This window comes from Paramormyrops kingsleyae, chromosome 16, assembly GCF_048594095.1.
Source record: "Paramormyrops kingsleyae isolate MSU_618 chromosome 16, PKINGS_0.4, whole genome shotgun sequence".
NCBI classification, from domain to species: domain Eukaryota; kingdom Metazoa; phylum Chordata; class Actinopteri; order Osteoglossiformes; family Mormyridae; genus Paramormyrops; species Paramormyrops kingsleyae.
The window spans coordinates 6,902,375-6,927,134 of record NC_132812.1 but is presented as its reverse complement, the minus strand read 5'-3'; the positions used below and the strand labels follow the sequence as shown (position 1 = coordinate 6,927,134).

At 48.8% G+C, this 24,760-nt stretch overlaps 1 protein-coding gene across 4 annotated transcripts in view; it reads right to left on the bottom strand.

Annotated features, from left to right (window-relative positions):
* Positions 1 to 24,760, bottom strand: part of gtdc1 (glycosyltransferase-like domain containing 1) — a 44,576-nt gene that overhangs the window by 13,770 nt on the left and 6,046 nt on the right. For all 4 annotated transcript variants that reach the window (XM_023815976.2, XM_023815981.2, XM_023815974.2 and 1 more), the window contains 3 exons: positions 20,607 to 20,774; positions 18,326 to 18,499; positions 6,850 to 7,194 (listed from right to left, as the gene is read on the bottom strand). In XM_023815976.2, coding sequence (XP_023671744.1) covers positions 6,850 to 7,194; positions 18,326 to 18,499; positions 20,607 to 20,774 — 687 coding nt within the window. The remainder of the gene's footprint in view (positions 1 to 6,849; positions 7,195 to 18,325; positions 18,500 to 20,606; positions 20,775 to 24,760) is intronic.

Genomic DNA, 24,760 nt, shown 5'->3' with positions numbered 1-24,760 from the left:
TTAGGGGTGTTTCAATGGGCAAACGCATGGCTGGAAAGGGCTAGGGGGTAACTGGGAAAGCGGGAAGGTTACAAAGGTCATGCAGAAGCGATACTCCAATACTCAGCTGGTTCTCAGCCGAAGGGGGCAAGGAAGTAACTGGGAGAGCGGGAACATTACAAAGGTCATGCAGAAGCGATACTCCAATACTCAGCTGATTCTCAGCCGAAGGGGGCGAGGAAGTAACTGGGAGAGTGGGAACGTTACAAAGGTCATGCAAAAGCTATACTCCAATACTCAGCTGATTCTCAGCCGAAGGGGGCGAGGAAGTAACTGGGAGAGTGGGAACGTTACAAAGGTCATGCAAAAGCTATACTCCAATACTCAGCTGATTCTCAGCCGAAGGGGCGAGGAAGTAACTGGGAGAGTGGGAACGTTACAAAGGTCATGCAGAAGCTATACTCCAATACTCAGCTGATTCTCAGCCGAAGGGGGCGAGGAAGTAACTGGGAGAGTGGGAACGTTACAAAGGTCAAGCAAAAGCTATACTCCAATACTCAGCTGATTCTCAGCCGAAGGGGCGAGGAAGTAACTGGGAGAGCGGGAACATTACAAAGGTCATGCAAAAGCTATACTGCAATACTCAGCTGATACTCAGCTGAAGGGGGCGAGGAAGTAACTGGGAGAGTGGGAACGTTACAAAGGTCAAGCAAAAGCTATACTGCAATACTCAGCTGATTCTCAGCTGAAGGGGGCGAGGGGGATAACTGGGAGAGCAGGAAGGTTACAAAGGTCATGCAAAAGCTATACTGCAATACTCAGCTGATTCTCAGCTGAAGGGGGCGAGGGGGATAACTGGGAGAGTGGGAACGTTACAAAGGTCAAGCAAAAGCTATACTCCAATACTCAGCTGATTCTCAGCTGAAGGGGGCGAGGGGGATAACTGGGAGAGCAGGAACGTTACAAAGGTCATGTAGAAGCTATAAACAGAGATACTTAGGGGGGGGGGGGGGGTACAGCTTGCTCCCCCATTTAAAGTTGAATTCCCCTGTAGGGGTTGGTTTTCCGGGCCTTTCCACCATGTGTACTTTGCTAACATTCCCTTGTCTTTGTTGTCTTTCAGAGAGTCGCTCCCGTCGAATAGGACGCATATTATATCCTGGTGAAATGCACGGATTTTTCGGCTGAAGGTCAAAGCCCTGCATGACGGCTTAATAACACTGTGGAGCAGGGCAGGGCCCGGCCCGGACGCATCACCCTGTCCACGCAGAGAGTGTGCTGCATAGGTGAGGCATTAGCTAAGATTATATATTTCCATTTCCGCGGCTCTTATTCGCCTGTTTCCCTGTGGAAAAGCAGATTTCTGATCTCATGATTCCCTTCTTAATTTTGATACCCTTCTCGCTCATCATCCAGGCGTTAGGATGTCCTCCCCCTCCCTGAAATAATAGACCCCCCGCCCAGGAAGACAAGGCGACCACAGGGATGACAGTAAACCAGCTTCTTTTCCTTGCGATTAATTGGAGTATGGCCATGTGAGTACGTGATAACACACTCTTTTTTTCCTCCGACGAGAAAAAGGGAGGTTAATTAATGTAAGAGCTGCGTTCATTGGAGATGCAGAATTTACTGTGCCCCCCACCCGTCTCCCTCCTAACAGCGCCCCCCCCCCCCACCCCAATCCTGCCTTAACAGCCTTGATTCCGCACTAACGACCCAGTTCTTTTAATGAGCGGCATTAACCCCTGGCTACAGTCGCCCAGGCCCTAATTGTCAAAGCGGGCAGGAGACACCAGCAGGTACGGCCACCATTAGCATGTGTCACGCTAATAAACAACCATCTGTATGGGGTCCCAGGCACCTCCCAGTCCTTTTGTAAAATCGCTCTTGTTATTATTATTATTATTATTATTATTAATATTATTTTTTATGAAATGTCTCCCAGCTTGCATATGGGTGCTGTGGCCCCACCCAGCGGGCCACACTGCAGAGGGCGCGCCGCCCCAGCCAAATAAAACAATAATTAGAAAACGAATCTGCTCTGGAATCTGAGAACTCATTAGAATACATTTTTAAAGCAAGAGACGCTGGATCCTTTTACTGCGAAAGAAGAAAAAAAAAACTATGATTAAAAATTCCCCTTTATGTTTCACCCAAGAGGTGTGTTTTAAAATTCAAACACTATTTACGATAAAGTACAACATACTACATTTAATAACAAGATTCGAAAGTATAGACACATAATTAAAAAGACAGTAAATCCCAGGAAAAGCTGCTGGGTTTAATAACCAAAGCCCAAATAGGACGGAACTGGACAGCTCAAATTAAAGAAAAGAAGGGGAAAAAAAGTCACTGCTCTGAGAGCGTGGAAGGCTGTTTAAAGGGTAACGGGAGATTCTAACAAGGTCACGATGGCAGCCACAGAGAAGTCAGCGTCCAGTTAACATGAACGGAGCGGCGGCAAAGCGAGAAGACAGAGAGGGACGCCCCATACGCATTACTGGGGGAGAACAGCCTTCGGGGGCGGGGGGGCTGCCCAAGTGTTCTATAAACCAGGCAAACTGGGTTTTGAAGTACAGCTCGGCGGCACATTCCAGAGGTAGCTCGGGATGGGGGGGGGGGGGGGGGGCGCCGCAGTAGACATGACAGAGGATCAGGGTTGGGGGGTGTCACTCTCGCCGCCATAGGCTGGGCCACACGTCAGAGCCCAACAGGTGTGCCCTTTGCAAACACTCACAGCTTCAGGGCAGCTGGAAACCCCCCCCCCCCCCCCCCAAAAGAAAAAATAAAATACCCCTCGCAGTGAACCATTAAGGTGTTCACACTCACACACCGTGCGGGGACAGACATGCAGAGCAGCGGAGTGGCGAGCGGCACGACTGCAGCCTACTGGGGAAAAACTAGCAGGAAGCATCGGGCAGCTTTTCTGCAGAGTAACATTTCACACGTGACGTGACCAAACACGCAGTGCGTTAAGTGCCATGAACCCACACTGTCCAGCCCCATCAAACAAGGTCCATATTCATCACAGCCAATAAAATACACCCTAACACACACACCTCTCAGTAAAACAAAAAACAAAACAAAAACTGAACAGCTTTGTTAACCCCTTTGGCACTGCGATTTTATGTAGTGCAGGGATCATGCTTGTAACCCCCCCACGCCGCTGCCCGCCTATCTGCCGTCTGCACAGGTTACAGGCAGTAATCCCAGCCGCCTGCGAAGGGGGGGGGCTTCACCAACATGGTGTGGAACACCCGGTATTGCCGCTAATCTTCCCGCATCTCCAGGCTAGCCGTGACAGATGGTTACAGGCACACAATAGCATTAAGAGTCTGTCCCCCCTGCTTCCCCCCCACCTTTTCACGGTGACTGCGTTCCACGTTCAGCTATCAAATGCGGTGAGTGCCCCCCCCCAAGGTAGTGCCAGCACAGCCACCCCCCCCCCCCCCCCCGCCGAGGTAAACTGCATTAACCTTGACGACAGTTATTAAAAAGATATATTTACAGGGCCTGCCGCCCCGCGACCCCCACAGCACCTCATCGTCCTCCGCTCTTTATTCTCGCTCTCTGGAGTATCCGCCACGCACAGAGCAAACTAACGCCGACCCCAACATAAATGTTTTTTTTTTATGTCGTGTGTCACATTGCCGGCTGAGGGCTCACAGATGATGCATGCCGGTAAATAAGGCAGCGGTTGGGGGTGGGGGGTTGTTCAGTTCCCACCTTCAGGCTTCCTGAAAATTGACTGCATGCTAGATTCTCAAAATGAGCCCCTAATGTTAGCATGACAAATGGTGCCCCCGGAATGCTGCCCTGTGTCACCAGGAAGGATTAATTACCACCCCACCCCCCACCAGCCATGGTAAGAATCGGATAAAAACATAAACAATTCCATTCCACCTGTTTTTCCTGCTCTATGCAGGACTAAATTAATGTCAAAATATGTAATGTGAGTCCTGGGCAATTATTGAATTGTTGAATTAATTTGCATCGATGGATATACATTTTCAAGTGTCCCCTGCTTTGCAAACGTGTCCTTTTCTCCACTTCACTCTTACAAAAGACCCACAATAGCACCACTGTTCACTAACCGAAAAATGAAAAAAAGCAGAAATAGCATTTGTTTATCAACAAGCTAATTCTAGCTATACAATCATACATCACATAACAATGTTTTGGATACAGATCACCTACATGATGGTGGTCCCATAAGCCTAGCGATGTCGTAGCAGTCGTGATGTCATAGCCCAGTGCATTACTCACGTGTTTGTGGTGATACTGGTGTAAACAAACTATGACACTGCTTTATGTATTTACTATACTGTACATTTTATTGTCATTTAGGCTAGACCCTATAGCCTAGGTGTGTAGTAGACTATCCCATTTAAGTTTTATGTACTATTTGGTATGATTTGATAAGTTTTTTTTAGAACTCTGGGAACACAATATTTCCCCATGTAAATGAATGGTAATTGGTTCTTTTCTTTACACCAGCAGCGGCCAATCTTATCTGCAAAGGCCCAGTGCATATGCATATACATATGTGTGTGTGTATATATGTATATATATATGGATATGTGTGTGTGTATGTATGTATATATATATATATATATATATATATATATATATATATATATATATATATATATATATATATACACACACACACACACACAGCTATAACATACATATACAGCTATAATGCACACATACGTACTCGTGCGACGGGCAGCTTCAACTAGAAGCTTTTCTTTTGCCAAATGGCCCCAAATAGGATTTATTGAAAGCAGTACTGAATAAAAGCAGAAAAGAAGGGAAAAGAATCATCTGCAAGCTTTGATTCTGCAGAACTGACGCATCATTAAGCTGACAGAGGAGCTGGCTCTCTTCTTCTATGCTACATGGAAGGTTCCGGAAGGTACCGGTCGCACAGATAAATAAATGAACGCGTGCCTGTCTTTTTTTGAGGGTGGTGAACTGTTTCAATGGGAGCTAATAAACACACAGAGCAGGCTCTGGCGGGCTCACATGTGTTGGCCCTGGCGAAGGGGTGTGGGGGCCAATGAGCAATGGCTGACTGTGGCTCCCCCATCTGCAAAGTAGCAACGTGGTCAAAACGTGGCCCCCCATCACTCCCTAAATTTATGCTCGGCACCCAGCTCAATCAAGTGAAGTGTGCAGTGGGGACAAGGGAGAGGCTTGGGATTAGCAAGCAGAGCGCTAACCTGCATATGCTAACCGCTCTGGGAAATGATGAGGGGGGCAAGCCTTAATCTGTGTCATTAAGGGGAAGGACACACTTCCAGACTCCAGCATGTGACCACAACAAAACCAGCACTGCTGCTCCCAGCTGGGATTTCGGGATTTAAGGCATGGGCTGCTTAGCTGTTTACACCCAGGCTAACATCGCTATGGCTAACATTGCCTTAGTCTTAGCTAAACGCGTCTTAGCGCAATGCTAACTTCACGTCATGAATACTCATTGCTAGATGTGTCTTGGCACAATACTAACTCAACGCGATGCGCAAAGGACAGAAGAAATAGCCAGTGTATGTTTCATGCTCCCATTTTACATATAATTCTATGAATCTTATGTATAACATGCGGAACGCCAAGGCCGCGTACCTTGCGGGTACCTACATGCCTCCACTGCCTATTACTTATTTGGATTTTTAAAATTAAATGTAAAAATCCCTTTAGACAACAGCTGCATCCCATCAGCCTCTAGGGCTCACAGAGGTCTAATGTGGTGTTGGAAATGGACGGCCTACAAAGGCCATTCGCGGACGTCCCTGTGTCATGCTGTCACCTGGACTGCCCCCCGACTCCCCTCGAACAGAGCTGCTTGCCGCTCTGCCACCCAGCCAGACCCTAAAGTAATGTAGGGGATGAATTTGACCTCAGGAAAGGCAAGAAGGGATGGGGGGAGGGGGGGGCTTTAAATGTCGGCTCCCGTGAGACAGGAGATTATCAGACGGCGTAAATCCCAGAATACCTTCAGAACAAGGCCTGAGTTTACAAGGACGTTGGCAGCAATAATCCTGCCATGTTCCGGTGCAGTTTTGCGGTGATTACAAGGTGGCGCTGTTACAGGTACCGCAGTGCGGTACTACCCCAGACGCCGGTTCAAGGACACGGCACAGAAGAGGTTCTGTCGAGAAACAGCCAGCGGGATACTTCATACCTGCCGCCAAGCCCAGAGACCATGCATCCTCTTCATGACACACTGGCACACTGGCAGGAATGTATAAACGAGTCAGATGACAAACGCAGATGATGTGCTCAGGACGGCCAGGTGCAGGTGGACGGTCACGCTATTCCGGGAGGTTCTCTGACACCTTTTATCAGGTGTTTATGTGACACACTCCTCTGTCTGGTACTGACTTTCAGAGGATCTGCAGTAACTTCAGGAGGCCTGTATGCCTGTAAGTGAGCGAATTAGACATTTCCAGGATGTTCTCATTAGACGGCAGAGCTGTAACATCGTTTTCCTATCAATGCGACCCGACAGCCTTTCCTCAGCGGCGAGGAGGCATACCAGCCTGATAAATCGGCGAGCGCTTCTCTGCCAACGCCCGGGTTGCGAATTCCCAGGGTCTTATTGACACAAGAAGGAACCTGCCACATAATTAGCGGCAGGCAGCTTTAGCGCATGTCTCCTTGAGAGTTTGACCCTATTTGTTTGCTCAGAGGTAATTTCATTTCACAGTCGATTCCCGGGAGTTTTCCGAGCTAATGCTAAACGTTCACATGAGACGGGATGAGCGCTTGGCAGAGGATCCCAGATTAAAAATAGAGCTGATGATGTTCAACTCACGTTGGGAAAATGTCACACAGGCGTGCAGGGGTCGGACGTGCGCTACTCACCACCTGTGGGGCCAAACGATGTGCAGGGGTCTTTGCTGGCTGGCGGTGTCATCACACTCCTCCTCGACCTGGCAGTGTGAGGTGTTGCTCTGCTTCCCTCCCCCCTCTGTAGGGGGCGCTACACTTTCTCGTCTCTGGTAATTTTCTTCTGGGGACTGGGGCACGCCGGTATGTTGTGGACTTGGGGCCCCATGCTCAGAATCAGGTCCAGGGGATGCTCTCGGCATCGTGTTCTGGGCTAGTCCCTCGGCAGAATGGGGGCAATCTCCAGGGGGCCCCAGTTCCTGGGGGCCGACGGGGCCCACCACTCCTGCGCAGCGAGCACGCTTATGCTCGGGAAGCAACCTGGAAAATGGAGAAACCAGGAGAGCTGAGCTGCGGGCTACGGAACGGCATCCCACTCTGACCGGAGACAAAACGGGCAATGCCGGGGGGCGAGTAGAGTACTAATGAGAATGCCCAAACAGTCCATGTAGCGTCGAGCTCCTTCATCCATTATTGGCTTTAAAGAGTCTTCATTAAAGAGGCTGGGAATGTTACCTATAAGTGCTGTTATGACAGGCTTTTAAAAGTCTAATTTCCCAGAATAATTACTGGATTTCTCTTTGTCACTCACTTGGCTGATGATAATTTCACTCCCACCACTTCACCGAGGCCGTCATACAACAATACGCCCTCACTTCCCCGTGATATTAAAATTTCAATTTCTGATATTTTGGTCACTCTGTCATTTGAAATAATAACATCCGGGTGAAGTGGCAGTTAGTCCCTTTATTATTTGGATATTACCATCCACGGCGGCGGCCCTTTCACCCACATGAAATCTCAACGACAGGAGAGGGAACGAGAAATAAGAGCCGGCGTGACGCCGTGCTTAACGTTTCCTGTAAAAACACATAGAGACTGTCAAACCCCATGTGACCCGCCGGCACCGAAGCTCGTGCTAATGAAGGCCATGCTGATGACCATCAGAACGCCAGCGGGGAGCTGTTAGACCTTCCAGAACAATCTAGAATGTTCTGGATATAAAAGTGACACGACGTTAGCACAGACACAGTGAGGTTAGCCAAGGTCCTGTATCAGCTGAGTCAGGCCTGAAGGTGGCGTAGCGGTTAAATCATTAACTAAGTGAGCAGACAAAATCATGACAGCATTTTAATTGCCACGCAATAGGTCTGCAAGCTGCTGTGGGGGCGAGTATGTAAATCTCTGTCCTCGTTCCCCGTCAGCCGTCACCTGTGGCATGATACCTTAGGTTAGGTTGTAGGATGCACCCAAACTGATTCCCAGATACACAGTTTCTTTCCATCGAAAACCATTTAAAAACCATCACGAGACGGCACCGCGATAAGAGAGGGGGCTGCTGTACTTACTCCGCCGGCCCTTATCAGAATGTCATCTGCTCTAACGGTAAGAGCGGAGAGGCCCAGCAAACCTTTTTCCATCGCATCTGAGGTGAAAAAACGAAGAAAAGAAACGGCCAGAACGAAGCGTATCCCAGTGCTTTTTAGCTTTAAGTATTTTACAAGAAAAATGCTTCCAAATGTCTGTATGAAGGTTTCCAAGCCGCACCAAAGGAGCGCCGTGGTAATGTTATGCTTCTTCGCCCAGTCTCCATCGTGATAGCCTCACTTCACTGCAATTGCATCAGAAACTTGGTTTTAAGTCTCACTATGACATAGTGGGCTATTTAGAGTGCCCGCCCAAGCTGAATGTATTTTTACGTTGGAGGAAAAACGTATTTGCAGTCATTTTTCCAGGTCTGTTTTATGGTGACTTCAGGGCAAACTCAACACCTCTCAGCCCCACGTGAGCACATACAAGTGAACCAGGCACAAGAGAGTAATTGTGATTACCAGCTCTCGTTTTTTTTTCCGTTACCTGAGGAAAACTTAACAGGTCGGCTTTGGGGAAGCTGGAAATGTGTGGGCTTGATTCAAGGCCCTCCACAGGTGAACGGTTGTTTCTACACATTGATAAAATCCGTTTACATAATTCCATTGCGTATGGTAGTGAGATAAGGCTTTGTTTTCCATAGTTAAAGGCAAAGAGTTTAATTTACAATCAGGCAGATACCACAGACAGCCCATCAAGAGCCGCAAATCACCAGAATGACAATACCGACTTTGACAGGCTACCCCCAGTCTGTCTGGCTGCATCATCTACTGGAGATTAAAAATTACTATCATAAAACACACATTCCCTGAAAGTAATCCCCCTGCCCCCCCCCCTCAGAAAAGAAGGAGAAAAATATATCTTCACCAAAGCTGTGCTTCTAGTTATGTCAGACAGTATTTTAAATAGTTCTAATCATATACCTTTGTGGACACTTAATTAAAATTACAAAACCAATTTTAATTTGTAGTCCAATTAATATGCAAATATATGCAAATGCGGTAAAACAAGGTGGTGATTAAGTTAAGGACACTCCATTTCATATCTCCTTTAAGTGTGAAAACAAACTATCTTTTCACTCCGCCGTTGCCCTGATGGATTGTGGTGTTTATGGGAGATCTCCGCTTCTGCGGATGGTGAGTGGCGTCCAGGTGACGGGCACGGTGGTGCGGCCAGGCCTTCCCGGCACACGCACGTCCGTGGCAAAGCCGGCTAAGGTCACCGCAAAGTGAAATCTGCCGGGTTGCCATTTAGAGGCTGTTTAAAATGCAAGGCTTACTTTGGCAGGCTTGAGGTGAGAGTGACAATTGTAAAGAGAAGGGCCATTTCTAATTAGGCCTTGGAGATAGCCTTTCAATGTCATCTCTGCAAGGAGGCCCGCCCCGGCCCAACCGCAGCAGGTAATGATTAAGATTGAAATCAAATAACTTTTGGTTGCGGGGAGAAGAAAAAGCAAATTACCAAGAAAGAAAAAACACTTTATAAAGATCAAAATGAATGGAGCCCATTCTGGCTGGTATTTAAAAAACTCCTGATTATTTCATACTTTAATCACCACATTCCAGCCGCCACGTCCATTTCCCGCCGATGTGGACGCGCTGCAGATTTTACGAGAGTTAAACACAGGCACCGCATACGGTACGTCTCCAGTTCTAAACGGACAGTTCCAGAAAAAGAGCTTAATTAGATAAATTGCTGTCAGAGCTGCCAAAACAATTCACCGTGCACAGAGACGTACGGAGGCCGGTCCGGAGCGGCTAATCAGGCCCCGCAGCCGCTCGCCGCTGCCACACGCTCAGCCCCGCCCCCTCCGAGGCCGCTGAGGTGCTGTAATTGCAGGCCCACGCGGTGGATCCCACCCAATTAGCTTCGCCGGACCCAGGATCCATGCTTGCTTACTTATTCCTATTATTTTTCTCAGCAGACCATAACAAAGGCAAACGTTCAAAACAGGGCATCACGTCTTAAAACTTACCAACCGCATCCCAGAGCATTCTACTGGGGGGGGGGGGGGGGTGATGGCTTTTCCATGCCGCTCCTGAGCGGGGGCGCCGGCGGCCCGTCGGACCGTAATCGGGTCCGGAGCTGGGTTTTTTGAGATCTCACCTCTCCATAATACGCCGGGGGGCAAGGGGAGGGGGGGGCGCTCAGCGGGGCTTCTGAAGTCACAGAAGAGGCTGCGTTTATTGGTGTTCTGGTCGCCGTGGGAACGTCTAGGCTGTGACAGACCCCCGCCCCATGGCTAAAGCCCCCACCAGACCACACAGCCCGCTAATGCTGTGGGGTTTGGGGGGGGGGGGGGGTGGGGAGTCCAGGTGGCCAGCACCCACTGGCACAGAAGGGCTCAGACTGAGCGGGACCACAGAGGTGTGACTCGGATTTACAGGAATAACAGGAGTGGAATACGCACCGCAGTCGGGGGGGGGGGGGCGGGGGGTCCGTAAAAAGAAAGGAAGAGGATCCCAGATGGCAGCCGCGTTCTCTTCAGAAGTCGGCAAGCCAAAATATCCGGGAGTTCAGACGTGCAGAACGCAGGCTATCGGAAGTTGCCAGAACTCCGGTTGTGTGAAAGACGAGTGTTTGGGGAGTCACAGCTGACAGATTATGGGAGTTCACACGACACACATGCCGACAGCGCTCTGGTGGAGAGAGAAGCCATGAAATTTGCCGAAAAGACACCGGCCGACGGAAACGGCTCCACCAGCAAACCACCCCAGTAACCAGCGGCAGCTCTCTGCAAGGCTGAGTGCGGCACACAGACGACGAGCACCAGGCCGGATCCGACGGTTCAGCTGGCACCCTATAATCGCATCGCCACATTTTTCTGGAAAGTTCCGCTGCTCTCTCTCCCTCCCCCGACAGCAGGAGCGAGCACAGATGGACGCTAACTCACAATCGCGCAAGCGCGCATACGCCATGTGGCCCGGCGGCAGCGAGTGACGCGGGGGGTGACAGCCCGCTGGGGGGGGAGCAGGGAAGAGGGCCCGGTTGGGAGGATGATGCAGGGGATAGGGGCCGGGGGTCCATGGGTGGGAGGGTCCCTAGGGGAGGGCGAGGTTCAGGGTAAGCAGTCCCCCACGGATTCACTGTGACTCCAGATGATCACAGAGACTGCCGCAGTCTGTACGTGACTCAGGTCCGTCCAGGACAATAAGCAAATGCAGGCAGCTTTCGATTGACATACATAATCGTTACACAAACCCTTTACATAAGTCAAATTTTATGTAAGCCAGAATTAACCTGCCCATGCAATTCAAGACACCTTACAGCGAAAAAAACACAGAAGTCAAGTATATACTCATAACACACAGTACTGAACACATAAAATAAATCAAATTATAAAGTAAATGTTCTTATGTCGCCTTTTTGCATTAGCACTTCTGTAACTTCTGTGTATCGCGGATGTTCTTGCATAAGTGCCAATTTACTTTATCAGTTGAGAACTATGTAGAGCAGGTGAGACCCACAAAAGTTAGCCTGCGGCGATTCTAGGATACGACCCTTAGGGAGCTCAGCCCGCTGATGGACTATGGGACGCCCCCCCACCATAAAATTTTAGCAGCAAGGGTGGGGGTGCCTGACGATAAATTTTCCTGAGCTGGGATACTATGAAAAATACGGGACAAATCGCTAAATGGTTTGAGTAAAATTATTTTTAGAGGGGCTGACACCTGAGAGCCACCTTTTTTAATAATGCTCAATAAGAACAGCGTTGGATACAGGAGAGGAGTATTCAGGAGTGTAGATGTGCGCGCGGCCCGGCGAGGCGGCGTCAACGGCAGCAAGGCCAGCGACTCGGCTTAGGCGGAGCTGTGATTGGTGAGATATTCTCTAAGGAGGCCCGTGATGACGAATCAGGCGGGGCCTGGACAGCGGCTGCCTGCGAGCACTCGCGGCCGCCCAGGAAGTGCCTCGTCCAGAGGTATTAGTGACGGCCCCTCCAAAGGGGACGGCCATTCAATAGGCAATTTTAAAATTGAATGAGGAGGTTTGACTAAGCAATAAAAAGCGGCACTGCTCGCCAGCAAAAGGTACTTAGGAGCAAAGCCACCAATTATCTTATTTATAAATCAACGGCAATTTCACTGATGACTTTATCTTAAATTTGATTAAACACAAAAATTCAAAGTCAAAAATCATTGGGTCTAATTCACTTTATTGGTCATAATCACCGCCTATCCCTCCCCCCTCCCCGCAGCCCCCACTAATCAAAAATTCCATCGATTTCCAGCGGGTGGGGCAGGCCAAGGCCAGAACAAGGGAAAGGGAGGTATGAACATGGGGTGGGGGTGTCTGCGGCAAAGCACGCCAGCCCCTGGCTGCCACAGCCCACAACACAGAAGATATCGCCTGATTTCTTAATTGTGATGAGTCGGTGCTGCGATGCTCTGTCACGATTGGTGCAAAAAAGGTAGTATACCGAAATGGGCGTGTGAGGCTGTCCAATCAGAGGGGCAGTTGACACCAGGGTCACTCTCACCTCTATATGTGTATCTGTCTTTAAAAGAAAGGAGAGCATGATGGGATATGTGAATGCTAACACACTGCAATGTGTCTGTACAAAAGGCAAATAAAACAGTTTCAGTTTTCTTTGCATAGTCATCAGGGTAGATTAAAATCCACATTAGAGACACTATGGGATCAAGCAGTATCCTGTGGGCAAACTGCAGAAGCTGGACCCGCCGAAAGGGACAGACCCGACCAGGCGGGACCACAAACCCCAATCAAGCTCAAATTCACTTTCAGCACGTGACAAAACAGAGATTCTCAGGAATGCACGCTGTGACAAAGGACAGGCCTTCTCGCTTTTAACTCCCATAATCACCCCAAAATTACACTTTCTTTTGCTTCTTCCCTCTCTGGAGCTCAGAAAAAAATCTTGAGATTAAAGATTATGCAGAGAATATTTTAAATTTAAATAAGTCGCTGGAATAACAAAGTTAAAAATAAAAATAATGAACATCAGCGCGGGGCTGTACCATAACCGCATAAGCCTTTACGTCTTGGACATATAGGACATTTATAATGGCAAATGCAGCTACAAAATAAAACCCAGACCTATAATTGTGACTCGCTGCTATTGTCTCTGTTTCTTTAATCCTGCGGTAGAAAAAAAAAAATCTCCTCAGCTGCTTGTGGGGCTTTTTTCCTCACTAAACAAAAGCACATACATACATATCTCTGACTGAAGTTTGAGAAGTAATTAAATTCTGTGCAGAAGTTTCTGCAGACCAGAAAACTATGAGCTCATAAAGCTGAAAGGACAGACAGACAGACGGATGGGGGGGGGGGGGGGCATTCCTCTCCAGACACCCAGGCCTTGTTCCTGTGCCATATTTACATGATTATAAACCCCACCAGGTCTGTCATTCATTTTTAAAATGAATCATAGTCATTCCACTGGGAGCGGAATGACCAGCGTAATCGACGCACATCGATTACACATCAAAACACTGGCGACACAGACTGATACGATGCTGTTTTTGGATACCCACCTCCGTCATGCTGTTAATACCTAATTCAGTTACATTTCAGAGAAGAGGTGATTTGATTCTGTGATTCCATCACTGCAATCATATTGTGCAGAGTCACAGGCGACTCTGTGAATGTTGATTTTACAAAAGGAATGTGTGTAATACAGTGGAAGTACATAAAGCAGTGTTTCCCAATCCGGTCCTCCGATCCGGGATGTGCAGACAGGCCGTGTTTTTGCTCCCTGCCAGAATGTGGACTGTCTGCCAGGGAGCTGGGAGGGAGCAAAAACGCGGATAGTCTGTGGGTCTCTGAGGACCGGGTTGGAAAATACTGACATAAATGATAAAATGACAAGAGCAGCATCTGTGAGAGAGTCAGGTCAGTGCAGGCACACTTAACCTATGAGAATGAAAAACTAACTGTGAGTGAGGTCTGAAGTCCCGGCTACGCGTGAATGAATTACTCAGAAATTGCTACCAATCAAGTCACGATGTCTTGGTTCTGCGAGACGGTAAGGGCTCGACTGCAGCGTATGGATGCAACTCGCAGAAGAGACGGGGGCGGGGGGGGTTATAAAACAAAGTGGAAAGGGTCTGTTTACAGCCGTTTTCCATGCAGTCCTCCGGTGCTTCAGTCACATGGGGTTGCTCAGCGCGGGGGGCACGCGAGCGACGGGCCGTCGAGGACAACAAAGCGAGCCTCAGATTGGCAGCCGGGAAGCCAGTAACGCCCCGGATGACGGGCCAGCTGACACGGTTCGGCTATTTCAGAACCGAGTTAGAGCCCCAGTGCTGCATGTAGCAGGTACGTGCCGCTTACAAGGCACACCCCCCCGCACCGGGGCTTTCAGGTTACAATCCCACTTAGGGAGGGGCACCGTGTTTAAAAACACCTCTGGGTCTGGCCCCACCTGCCCCAATTCGGCCTAGTGGACATCGCGTGAAAAGCCCCAGCTCTGGTGAGAGCCACGGGCCCGACAGAGATGAATGACTACAGGGGCTTGGAGCTGCACCGCTCTGTGCCCCATGCGGGATGTTCTACTGCCTGCAGGACGCACACACGTTTGTCACTTTCACACCCTCCTAAACCCCTGGGCCACATTACCGGACCGGACTCATGCGCTTCCAAGTTACTGGATCTTTATCACAATCGTGTCAGACAATCTGCAGGAGAGGTGGCAGGAACCTTTGGAACAAGCAGCCTTCTGGTGTGAATGTGAGCTTGCTTTATTCAGGCTGCGTGCTCGCCCTTCCCTCACAGAAGGCTCTGGAAAGGCTTCGCTCCATGTCTTGCAACATATCTAGGGACCTGTCATCTTCAACACACTGCCTGGCTCAGAGGCCTGTTCACACTTGACGAAATAAAAAAAATAACGGAACATTATCAATCATGCACGATGCTGACACTCCCAGAGTTCGAGTGGCACATGGCACGCACACGATACGCATACTGTACGCACACGGTACGCATACTGTACACACACACGATACACATACGGTACACGCACGGTACACATACTGTATGCGCACGGTTCACATGCTGTATGCACACAGTTCACATACTGTTCACATACTGTACACATATGGTACGCACACGGTACACACACGCATCACACGCAGTAATGTAATGATGCAGATGACACATTCACAATAGCCAAAGCAATACAGGAGTGATCAGAAAAAAGTCAATATCCACATCAGAATCCCACCTGGAAACTGGCTTTCTCTGAAAATTCAGTCAACAAGCGACATCCAAGCAACCTGACCTAAAGAACCAGGAGCAAGTTTACCATGAAAAATGGACCAAATCACTCCAGTATAGTGAAAAAAAACCTGGTAGCTACTTACCCCAGAATGCTGCAGCAAATGGTGGCTCTACCAAACACTAATATATAGGGCTGGAACACTTATGCAAGCAGCAAATTTAAATTTTTGATTTTGTTTAAAAGTTTTGCTAACAATCAACTTTCCCATGAGAGGGAATTTCCCATGAGAGATGGTGAGTTTGCAAAGAAAATCCTGACAGGAAGAGTATGTGTATGTATCATGTATAATTCAGAAATATCTGATCATTATAAAGGGGCTCCATGCAAGCTGCTGCATTTCACCATAAGCTCTGTGACACGATGACATCCCTCCCAGTCTATCCTGTGACCTCCGGGACCTCACTGCTGCTCCCAGTAATTCCTATACCTGCGTTATCCGTGTCTGGCCCTGACTTGAAATCTCCGGAGCTCCTCGGTGATAAACGGACATGCAGTCTATGCCCGCAGCTCCTGGCTGCCCCAGTCAAACCCGATTAAATTACGACTCGTCAATGTCTCGCTCATCGATTGATAAACGAGCTATCCGAAGCCGAGGGCTCCTTCTCGAAGAGTAAGTGTAGAACATCAACACCATCGAAGAAACACGTTTACGGATGTGACACGACGAGATGGCAAAGCACTAAATTACTGTTTAAGCAGTTTTAATGCGGCCCCTCTTGTGCAAATATTACAGTCTTTTCAAAAAATATTCTCTAGTCCCCTGGTGAAATGGAGCATTTCAGAAAAATGATACTAGTTCTGGGTGGGTTTGAACTTTCTAAGTGTGCCGTAGATTGAAAAGCTAATGCTGCCGTTTTATTAACCCTAATGGGCTTGATGTTCCCAATCAATAACCTGTATTCAGGCACCATTAAGTTTCACCAACTTACCAGCATGTGCTTTTGATCATGTCACATGGCTGTCCCGGCCTGGACTTATTTATGCACGCAGACAACACTTTAGATACGTATCTGTCTAGCCGGAAGTATAGGGAGAGCAGAGGAACGTCACAGTCGCTGAACCTAATGAGTTCGCGATTGTAGCCACTCAGCCACTGTACCGGCGACTGTGCACTGCACTGACCCTGCAGTGTGCCTGCAGTGTGCCGGCAGTCCATCAGAAAATCCATCTCAGGCCGTCTCCAGCTTACACACATTACACAGAAAGGAAGCATTTTCAGAACGGCTACCGGTGCATGTGCATTCGGGAAGCGGCACTCGTAATCATCTTTATCCTAAAACGGCGACAACCTACTAACTGTCCCTTAGTTTCTGTCATACCGTTTACACGTAATTTTCTTTACATAACCGTCAAACAAAAAATGCTAAAAGATGGAGGCGGGTGACAACTGTCACGTCCACATGAGCGTTTGGGAAAGCGAGCGACAGATGAATGCAAACTTCAAAGTGACGAAAATTATTAATAACCTCGTTTTTTTTTGCCTTTGGTCCATTTTTTTTCCTCCTACAGACTGGACAAACGGGAGAGCTTTTTTTTTTCCAAATTCCGTAGGCATGTTAAATGATTGTCTGCCGTGCAAATGATCACTTACTTACACTCTGTGAGTTTGCCTTGGATAAGGCACGTTACTGATTGAAAGTGAGCCTGGGATCACTGCAGGCAGGGCTCTTACATCTCGAACCTGAACTAGCGTCCTTACAGGGAGCGTGCACACACACAAACTCTCCCAAGCCAGCGAGTCTGGGCACTATTTCCAGTAAGTACCTTCAATCGAAATCTTCACTGAGTACCGACTACAACCCACAGCTTCCCTCTTGATCTTACCAAGTTTTCATCCAGGCCATAAACATTAGATACCAACTTCACTATCAGACATCCAGCACGAATTTCACAGAAGCAGACGCAAATCTGCAGAGATTCACAAACCAGAGCAGCCAGAATGGTGAAATATTTATGACACAGTGACAGTCGGCAAAAATGGATGAAATGAGTGAAGTGAAGGAGTCTAAGTTAGTTGCGTTTCCAGAGACAGACATTGGAAGGTATGAACTGTAAAGAGCAAGGATTTCTTTAAATGTTAAAAAGGTGAAAATGTAAAAAAAAAAAAAAAAAAAAAAAAACAACAACTGGTGGGAAAAATGTGTCAAATTCAAACCGATACCATCTTTTCATTCCTCTCCTTGCAAATAGTTTCACACAGTGGTTCAGCTATGAGATGGAAATAATTTATTCAGTTCACTACTGATGCTGTGGTGTCATCAGGTTGGAGGAAATTGTGGCGTCTGTTTGTAATATGATACGGAAGCATAGAAAAGTTCCCAGGGCGCTTCTAAGGGCGAGACAAGCGTCACCAAACGAAGACAGTGAAGCCTGCTTTCGTCTGCTCCTTTTTTATTACTGGGAAAATAAAACCAAAACCGATTTTTCGAGTGACATAAGCATTGCGACGACAGAATCTCCACTGGACTTTTTCCAAGTACATTGCTCAAAACGTGTGCGAGACAAAAACTAACATTAGAGAAAACTGACGTTTACAGTGAACCTCAAATAATAAAAAAAAACTAATTCAGGCCTTGCAAACACAAGTCAGGAACATGTACGGGACTCTGAAACACAGCATCCGTACAAACGACAGGAAGAGCTTTGAACATTACATTTATACAAAACAACATACATTTTTCAAGGAAGCAGGAACAACTGGGCATTAAGCGCCTTGTTCAGGGACCTCTTCAAGTGAGTCTGCTGACCGAGGGATCTGAACCGCTGCCCTTCTGATCACAGACAGGGCATCCTAACAATCAATGTGGGGTCTGTCTACCGCTGCCATGATGAAGGACCAACCTGCTGACGTCAGGGAAGCGGAGGGGGAAGTAGTAGATGCGGCACTTTCGGCGAATGAGCGCATCCAGGCCTGCGGGCCGGTGGTCGGGCATCAGCTTCAGGAATGTGGGGATGGAGCTGAGGAAGGACTCCATGTTGAAGGACGAGTTAAAGAGCACGACGTCTGCCACCAGGCTGCAGGAACGGGGGGGAGAACCAGAGCACAGGATTAACGGCACAAAAGCACGGCAAGCTAATCTGGGCAAATTAAACATGCGATACAAAATGCCAACATGGCGCCCGCTACAGCCCCACGCTGGCGTTTATCAGGGTTTTCAGCAGGGAAACGCACAACGCGGCACGGCGTATTTATAAAAACAGACGTCTAAAACAGATTTAGCCGCGGAGCCACGGAGCGCCTGCAAAGCCGTTCTGCGGAAGCTTCCGGTTTTTCAATTATAAACTACAGAGCGGCATTCAAAGATTGGGGGCTCATTAAGACAGAGAAGTTTGGTCTTTGATGAGCGTAATTAGCTGGGCTTGGCAGAGCAGAACTGCCTCAGTAGCCCCACCCCGGGGCTCTGTTCACCTTCTCAGGACAGGTGACGAGGTTTTACCCTGGGGTGGATTAAGCACTGAAATAACAGCAAGCGACCTGGAACAAATAATAATTATAATTCTGACAACAAGGAGGACGTTGCTGCTAAGATTCGTTTATTCATTTGGGTACTCTTTTAGAAATATTACATTTACATATTCAGCAGATGCTTTTGTCCAATGTGCCGTACGTGTGAGGACAGCTCAGTGTTAGGGAGCAGGGTGAGGAAGTTTCCGGAACCCTGGGAACAGCACGGCAGGCGGGCCTTGCTGAAGGGCACAAAGGTGAGGGCATTACTCTGCCAGTCGCTGGATTCGAACCCACAACCATCCGGATATAAATCCCCTACACATCACCCCACATTAATTCAGGCTAGTGAAGTATACCCGGTAGTTTGGCATCCGGTAGGTCATGGTGCCAGGATGATGTCAGAGGGAATATAAACACCACAGCCAGCAGGGTATAGGGGGCCACTAAGGGGCACGCTGTGGAATCCCCACACACACCCGTGGTACTATGTCTGTGATCAGAAGGTCAGTAGTTCAAATCCCAGGGTTGGCAGAGTGACTTCACCATTGGGCCCCTGAACGAGGCCCTTAATACCAAACTGCTCCAAAAAGTATGATGATTTGGATAGAAGCACCTACTAAACAGATGTTAATAGTGTGTGATTACTGACAACCTCAAAACAGACACTTTTTGCTACCCTCATAGCATCAAGCTAATTAGAATGACCTAGTGCCCTTGCGGCATGCAGTATCCTCCATAGTGGAGACCCACTCACTACATTTTAAAAATGTCCATCTTTAATTACAGATAAATAAAGATTTGAGCGAAGAAACATTTTGCAAATTTAGCCAGCAAAACACTTCTAAAGTTTCATCCATAAGGGCAACTTTAATTTGGAAAATCTGAATTGCTCACGTAAACACTAATAAACAATCACATTTTAAAGTGGCCGTCTCCTTGTACATTTGTTTCCGATCGTCGTGATTAATTACGGCGCGTTGTGGAAGAACGCAGCCGGACGAGCTGCCCTGGGAATACACACCTCTATGAGGTGGGGCCCTCACCATCTTAAAGCCATTCATTCATTTACAAGCATTTCCGCCTGGGCCGTCGCATAGCAGGGGGGAGGACGACGAGAAAAGCTATAAAGCTACACCTCTGAAAAGGGATGTCAGAGAACAGCTTAACCTGCGATACAGATGTCTGCAACACAATCCAAGGAAAACACTGCATCCGGAACATTCTGCTCCTTCGATTCTGAGCTCATATAGGAGTACATGCAAAAGCTGCCTGAATGACACAATTAACCCCAATCATACACCTTTAAACAAACATGAACAGTGTAGGCGACCATAGAAAGCATTGTGCACGATGAATGGAAATCGCTCACCTGTTACACGTGGCGCAAGTGAAGGGACTAGACCAAAGGTTATGATGGATTTACATTTATGTAGCATGTGTTGTATCAAAAGTGATATACAATTGAATAAGCAGGGGCAGTTCCTGGAGCAACTGGGGTAAAGGGTCTCGGTCAGGAGCCCAGTGGTGACATCACTGTGTCGACTCTGAGATCTGACCCAGTAACATTCCGGTGTAGCAGCCTAACCTGCTGAACCATGCACTGTTGTGATCCGGACGTGTTAATGTTTTATATATTCAGAGTGTTAGTCGTGAGGTGGCCAGCGGCAGCGGTACCATGAGAGGATCTGGTTATAGCCAAACTGGAAGTCACGCTCCTGGCACTTCCGGACCGGGTAGACCAGCTGGTTCTCGTGGAAGTACAGCACCTTCCGCAGAGGGGCAAGGTCGGGTCGCAGGGCGATCAGCTCGGCCAAGTTGAGCACGGAGCTGGAGAAGATCACTCTGAGGAAACAGAAGGGCCAGTACAGACAGCCTCCCAGAACTCCCAAAGACCAGCACCCCCCCCACAGAAGAGGGCCAGTGTAGACAGCCTCCTGAGACACCCCCAGACCAACACCCCCTAGCACAGGATCTGGGCTCGCTGTGGTTTGATGTCAGTAACGGGCCCCAGCCTGTGTTTGGGGCCTCACTGTTTCTCAGACCCTTCAGGGGCCCCTCGGTGTGCAGGCCTTCCTTCCCACATCAAAGGAAGAATGTGCGTCCCCCCACCCCTCCTGGAAAGTAAAACACACGTACATTCCCGCTGCAATGAAAGATTTGAGGAACAATTACGAGTTTAAACAGACAGAAGCCTCACAGCACCACCAGTGAGATGTAACGTGAACGCTCGGGATGTTAGGGCCTTCAGCCGAGGGGCATAGGTGTACATAGGTGCGTGCAGATCACCAAGGTGGGTGGGTTAACTGACAGGTCACCAAGGTGGGTGGGTTAACTGACAGGTCACGAGAAAGAACATTCGGCTGCCAAACTGTGGTGGGGTGGCTGAATGGAATTTTCAGACTAAAGTGAGACATGACAGAATAGCATTGAGGTGTTTGTGAGAAAACGTCTTGCACGGGAGTATTTGGGCCCTGACTTGGACCCCGCTGCCTTGGTACTGAGGCTCTGACTCGCCTCCACGCTACCTGGGTGTCGGGGCTCTGACTCGCCTCCCCGCTACCTGGGTGTCGGGGCTCTGACTCGCCTCCCCACTGCCTGGGTGTCAGGTCCCTGATTCAGTTCCCACTGCCTGGGTGTCGGGGCTCTGTGCATCGTATCTGACATCTCAAACGTCCCCCACAGTGAGATGGCCGACTCTGGGAGAACCTCTTTGGTTCGTCGACCCCAGAAACAAATTCAGAAGCTTTATTGTCACATGAACAGAGTACAATTTGACGAATTATTCCTTGCATAACTTCTTTGTAGACCACAATTTACAGATAAATGTGAAACACATCTGATTAAGGAGAAGGCACATTTCAGAACCCAGCAATGTCAGAGTCCGTGTCACTGCTTCAGTGACGCTGACACTCAGGCTGACCGTGTGTGGCTGAGCTGTCCCAGATCCCGCCACACCCCCGAAACCGGAACAAGCAATGGGGCGAAGGCTGAGAGTTTGTTGACGATCCGCCTTTGACTGACTAAGGTCATACCTAATTAACAGAATATCTCCTGTGTAAAAATAGCATACCATTAATTTTTTTTTCTTCATAAGTCTTAAAAAGGTTGACCTGATTTATAACGTTAAACTATACGAAGACATTTAAGGAAGAGATAAGAGCATTAAGGCGGGCTTCGGGAAGTACACGGCGCTACATTTAGCATGCCACGGTCAGTGTGAGCGATCCGAGTGTCACCGCGGAAACCCGGAATCAATGACAATCAATTACCAGGTAATGACCCCTTTGCCACCCCTCAGGGGAACGACAACGACGACGCCAACAGCACGGCTTAACAAGCTTAGCGCTGTGCTAACACCACGGTCAACATGCAAAAATATAAACAGATACTAATTATTTTGTCATAAAAAGGGTTTAAGATTCGTCAACTCTTTTGCATTACGACAATAAAACGGCGACTTTCAAACATTATCATTACAAGCACATTAGATGGGCATTAATGCCTGTGGTGGTGGTGAGGGAGGGGGGCTATTAACACCCGTCCCCACCAGTAAAGGGGCAGGAACCAGCCAAAGCAGATTATGTCCTCAAATCAAGCCAGAACGGATGATAAAGTCCCTCCACAGAGTCAATTACTGCATTTTCATTAAGGCACAGCATATTTTACTGTGTGTTAGTACAATAATATGGAACAGTGAATCTGGATTGACAAAGATTTATGCTGAATTGTGTTCTGGGCCGGAGCCAATCACATTCAAACCTTCAGAAGTCTTCAAAAGCCAAGTGGAAGTCTGTTTTGGAGACATCATTACAGTTAAATCATAATTTTCTGAAAGGGGACGTGAGTGAGAGACAGCTTTATATTTTTAGCATGTAGCGGAATGATGGGCACTATTTACATCATAATAATATGCTAATCGCCCTCTGAAACGCGGGTGAACTTTTGTGTCACAAAGGATGAAAATGGAGCATTAAAAGCCCAAATAATGCTAAGATAATTGAGTGTTTTCATGTTCTGCTCCGTTATTTTAAGAGTATTACCACGAGCGGGAAGGAATGCCAGAATATTCCTCCCGCGGCTGAAGTTTGCGGAATCCTGTAAACAATAATATAAATCTTCCCCTGAACGGCACGACAGCTTGGGTCTGGTCAGGACAGTCGCAATCCGGGATACCTGAGTCCGGCAATTTCCGCGTTCTCCTTAGCATTTTTAGCATTGTTAGCGAGGTAAGTTTTTGAGCAGCAGGTTAATAACATTCTGGCTCGTTCTGTCTCTGTCACGCTGCTTAATTAGAAGCAGCGTGACCTCAGCGGCCCTGGGGAGTCCACCCCCTGTTTCCCAGGTACTGCCTGTCGTATGATCCTCGAGATGGTTTTAACAGTTCACCTCACCTCTGCCGCTACACGGCGGCTCCATGGCATCGCTGAAAGCCACACGGCCCGCTAATAAAACACACACCCCCGTGCCTGTGAAGTGGGAGAGGCGGGGGGAGGGGATTCGTGAGGCTTTGAAGACACCCCCCCAGCCCTGCTCATCCATTGCCGCCCCAACGCCTTTAATGTGGCCAGCCCACCCAGCCGCGGCCCCCTGCACAATCACGCCGCTGTCCGCCCGCCCGCCCGCCCGCCTGCCCAGAGGAGCACGCTCGCCCTCCCCGCCTGCGGGACCGTGAACAAAGACGCCAACCCCCCCCCGAGCCAAACGGTGCTTTGACTCGAACCAGATGGAGGTTCTCTATTTTTACCTTTCCTTGCCAAGAATAGTCTTAGGGACATCCTGTGCAGCTCGGGTGTGGAGCAGCTGGGAGCGCTCTGCACGCCGCTACGCTAAGGTCTGACTTCAAGGAGCGCTTGGACCTGAAGACATGAACGGCTCACGCAGACTCCCCACCCTCCTGCAGGCCGTGGGAGTCTAAACTCTGGCCAAATGGTGGAGGTGGCCCATCAGTGCCGGTCAGAGCCCATGTAGAGCCCTGGTAAGCTTCACCGCTGGTGCTACACTGTCAGGAGATTGCCTGAGACAAAGTGAACCCAGCACCCCCTGAGAAGATGGGCTCTAGGAGGCGCTGATGACCCCTAATGGGTTGACTCGTGCTATGGACCGTCAATAAGCTTTAAGCGCCGCAATCTTAGATGTGTGCCGTCCCTGGCGGCTCTGCGGCTGCTCAGCTCTGCCCCAGAGACCCCACACCTGTGAGCTTTCAGGGGACGGCCTTTTTAAGTGCTTCCAAGTGGGTAACAACCGAACCCCCCCTCCTTCCCTGGCAAATGAAAAGCAGATCAATGCCGCGTGAACAGAGCTGATAGCCATCAGCGTTCGTGATTTTAATCTGATTAAAGCCACGGCCCTGGGAGAACGCCGCGAAAAGAAAATCAAAAAAGATGTTTCTGTGGCTCGTCTGATACGAGAGCCTGACGTCTCTGAGATCTCCGGCCCGGCCGATTGTTGAGAACAAAGGCTGTACCTCCGAGCGCACAGAGATGGGGAAATGGCTGAATGGGAGACACGGGAGAGGAGTTTATGCTGGTTGCTTTAAAGTCTTTCACAGCAAGACAAAAATAAAACTCAACCGTTTAAGCAACACTGCCAGCAACAGAAGGCACAAATACAGGGATACTCTGCTCCATCAGAAGCGGTAAAATCTGATAAGAAAGCCTCCAAAAAACGTCCCAAAACCCCCTCCTGCCACGCCGGCCTCCAGCTCATCCCTCTTTGCAGAATCATCGGGATCCGCCAGCACTTGCAGGACTGGCATCCCGAGCCAGACCCATATCTTTCTGCTTCCGAAGATGCTCCCTCTCCTGCCAGAAGTCCATGGGCACCCTGCG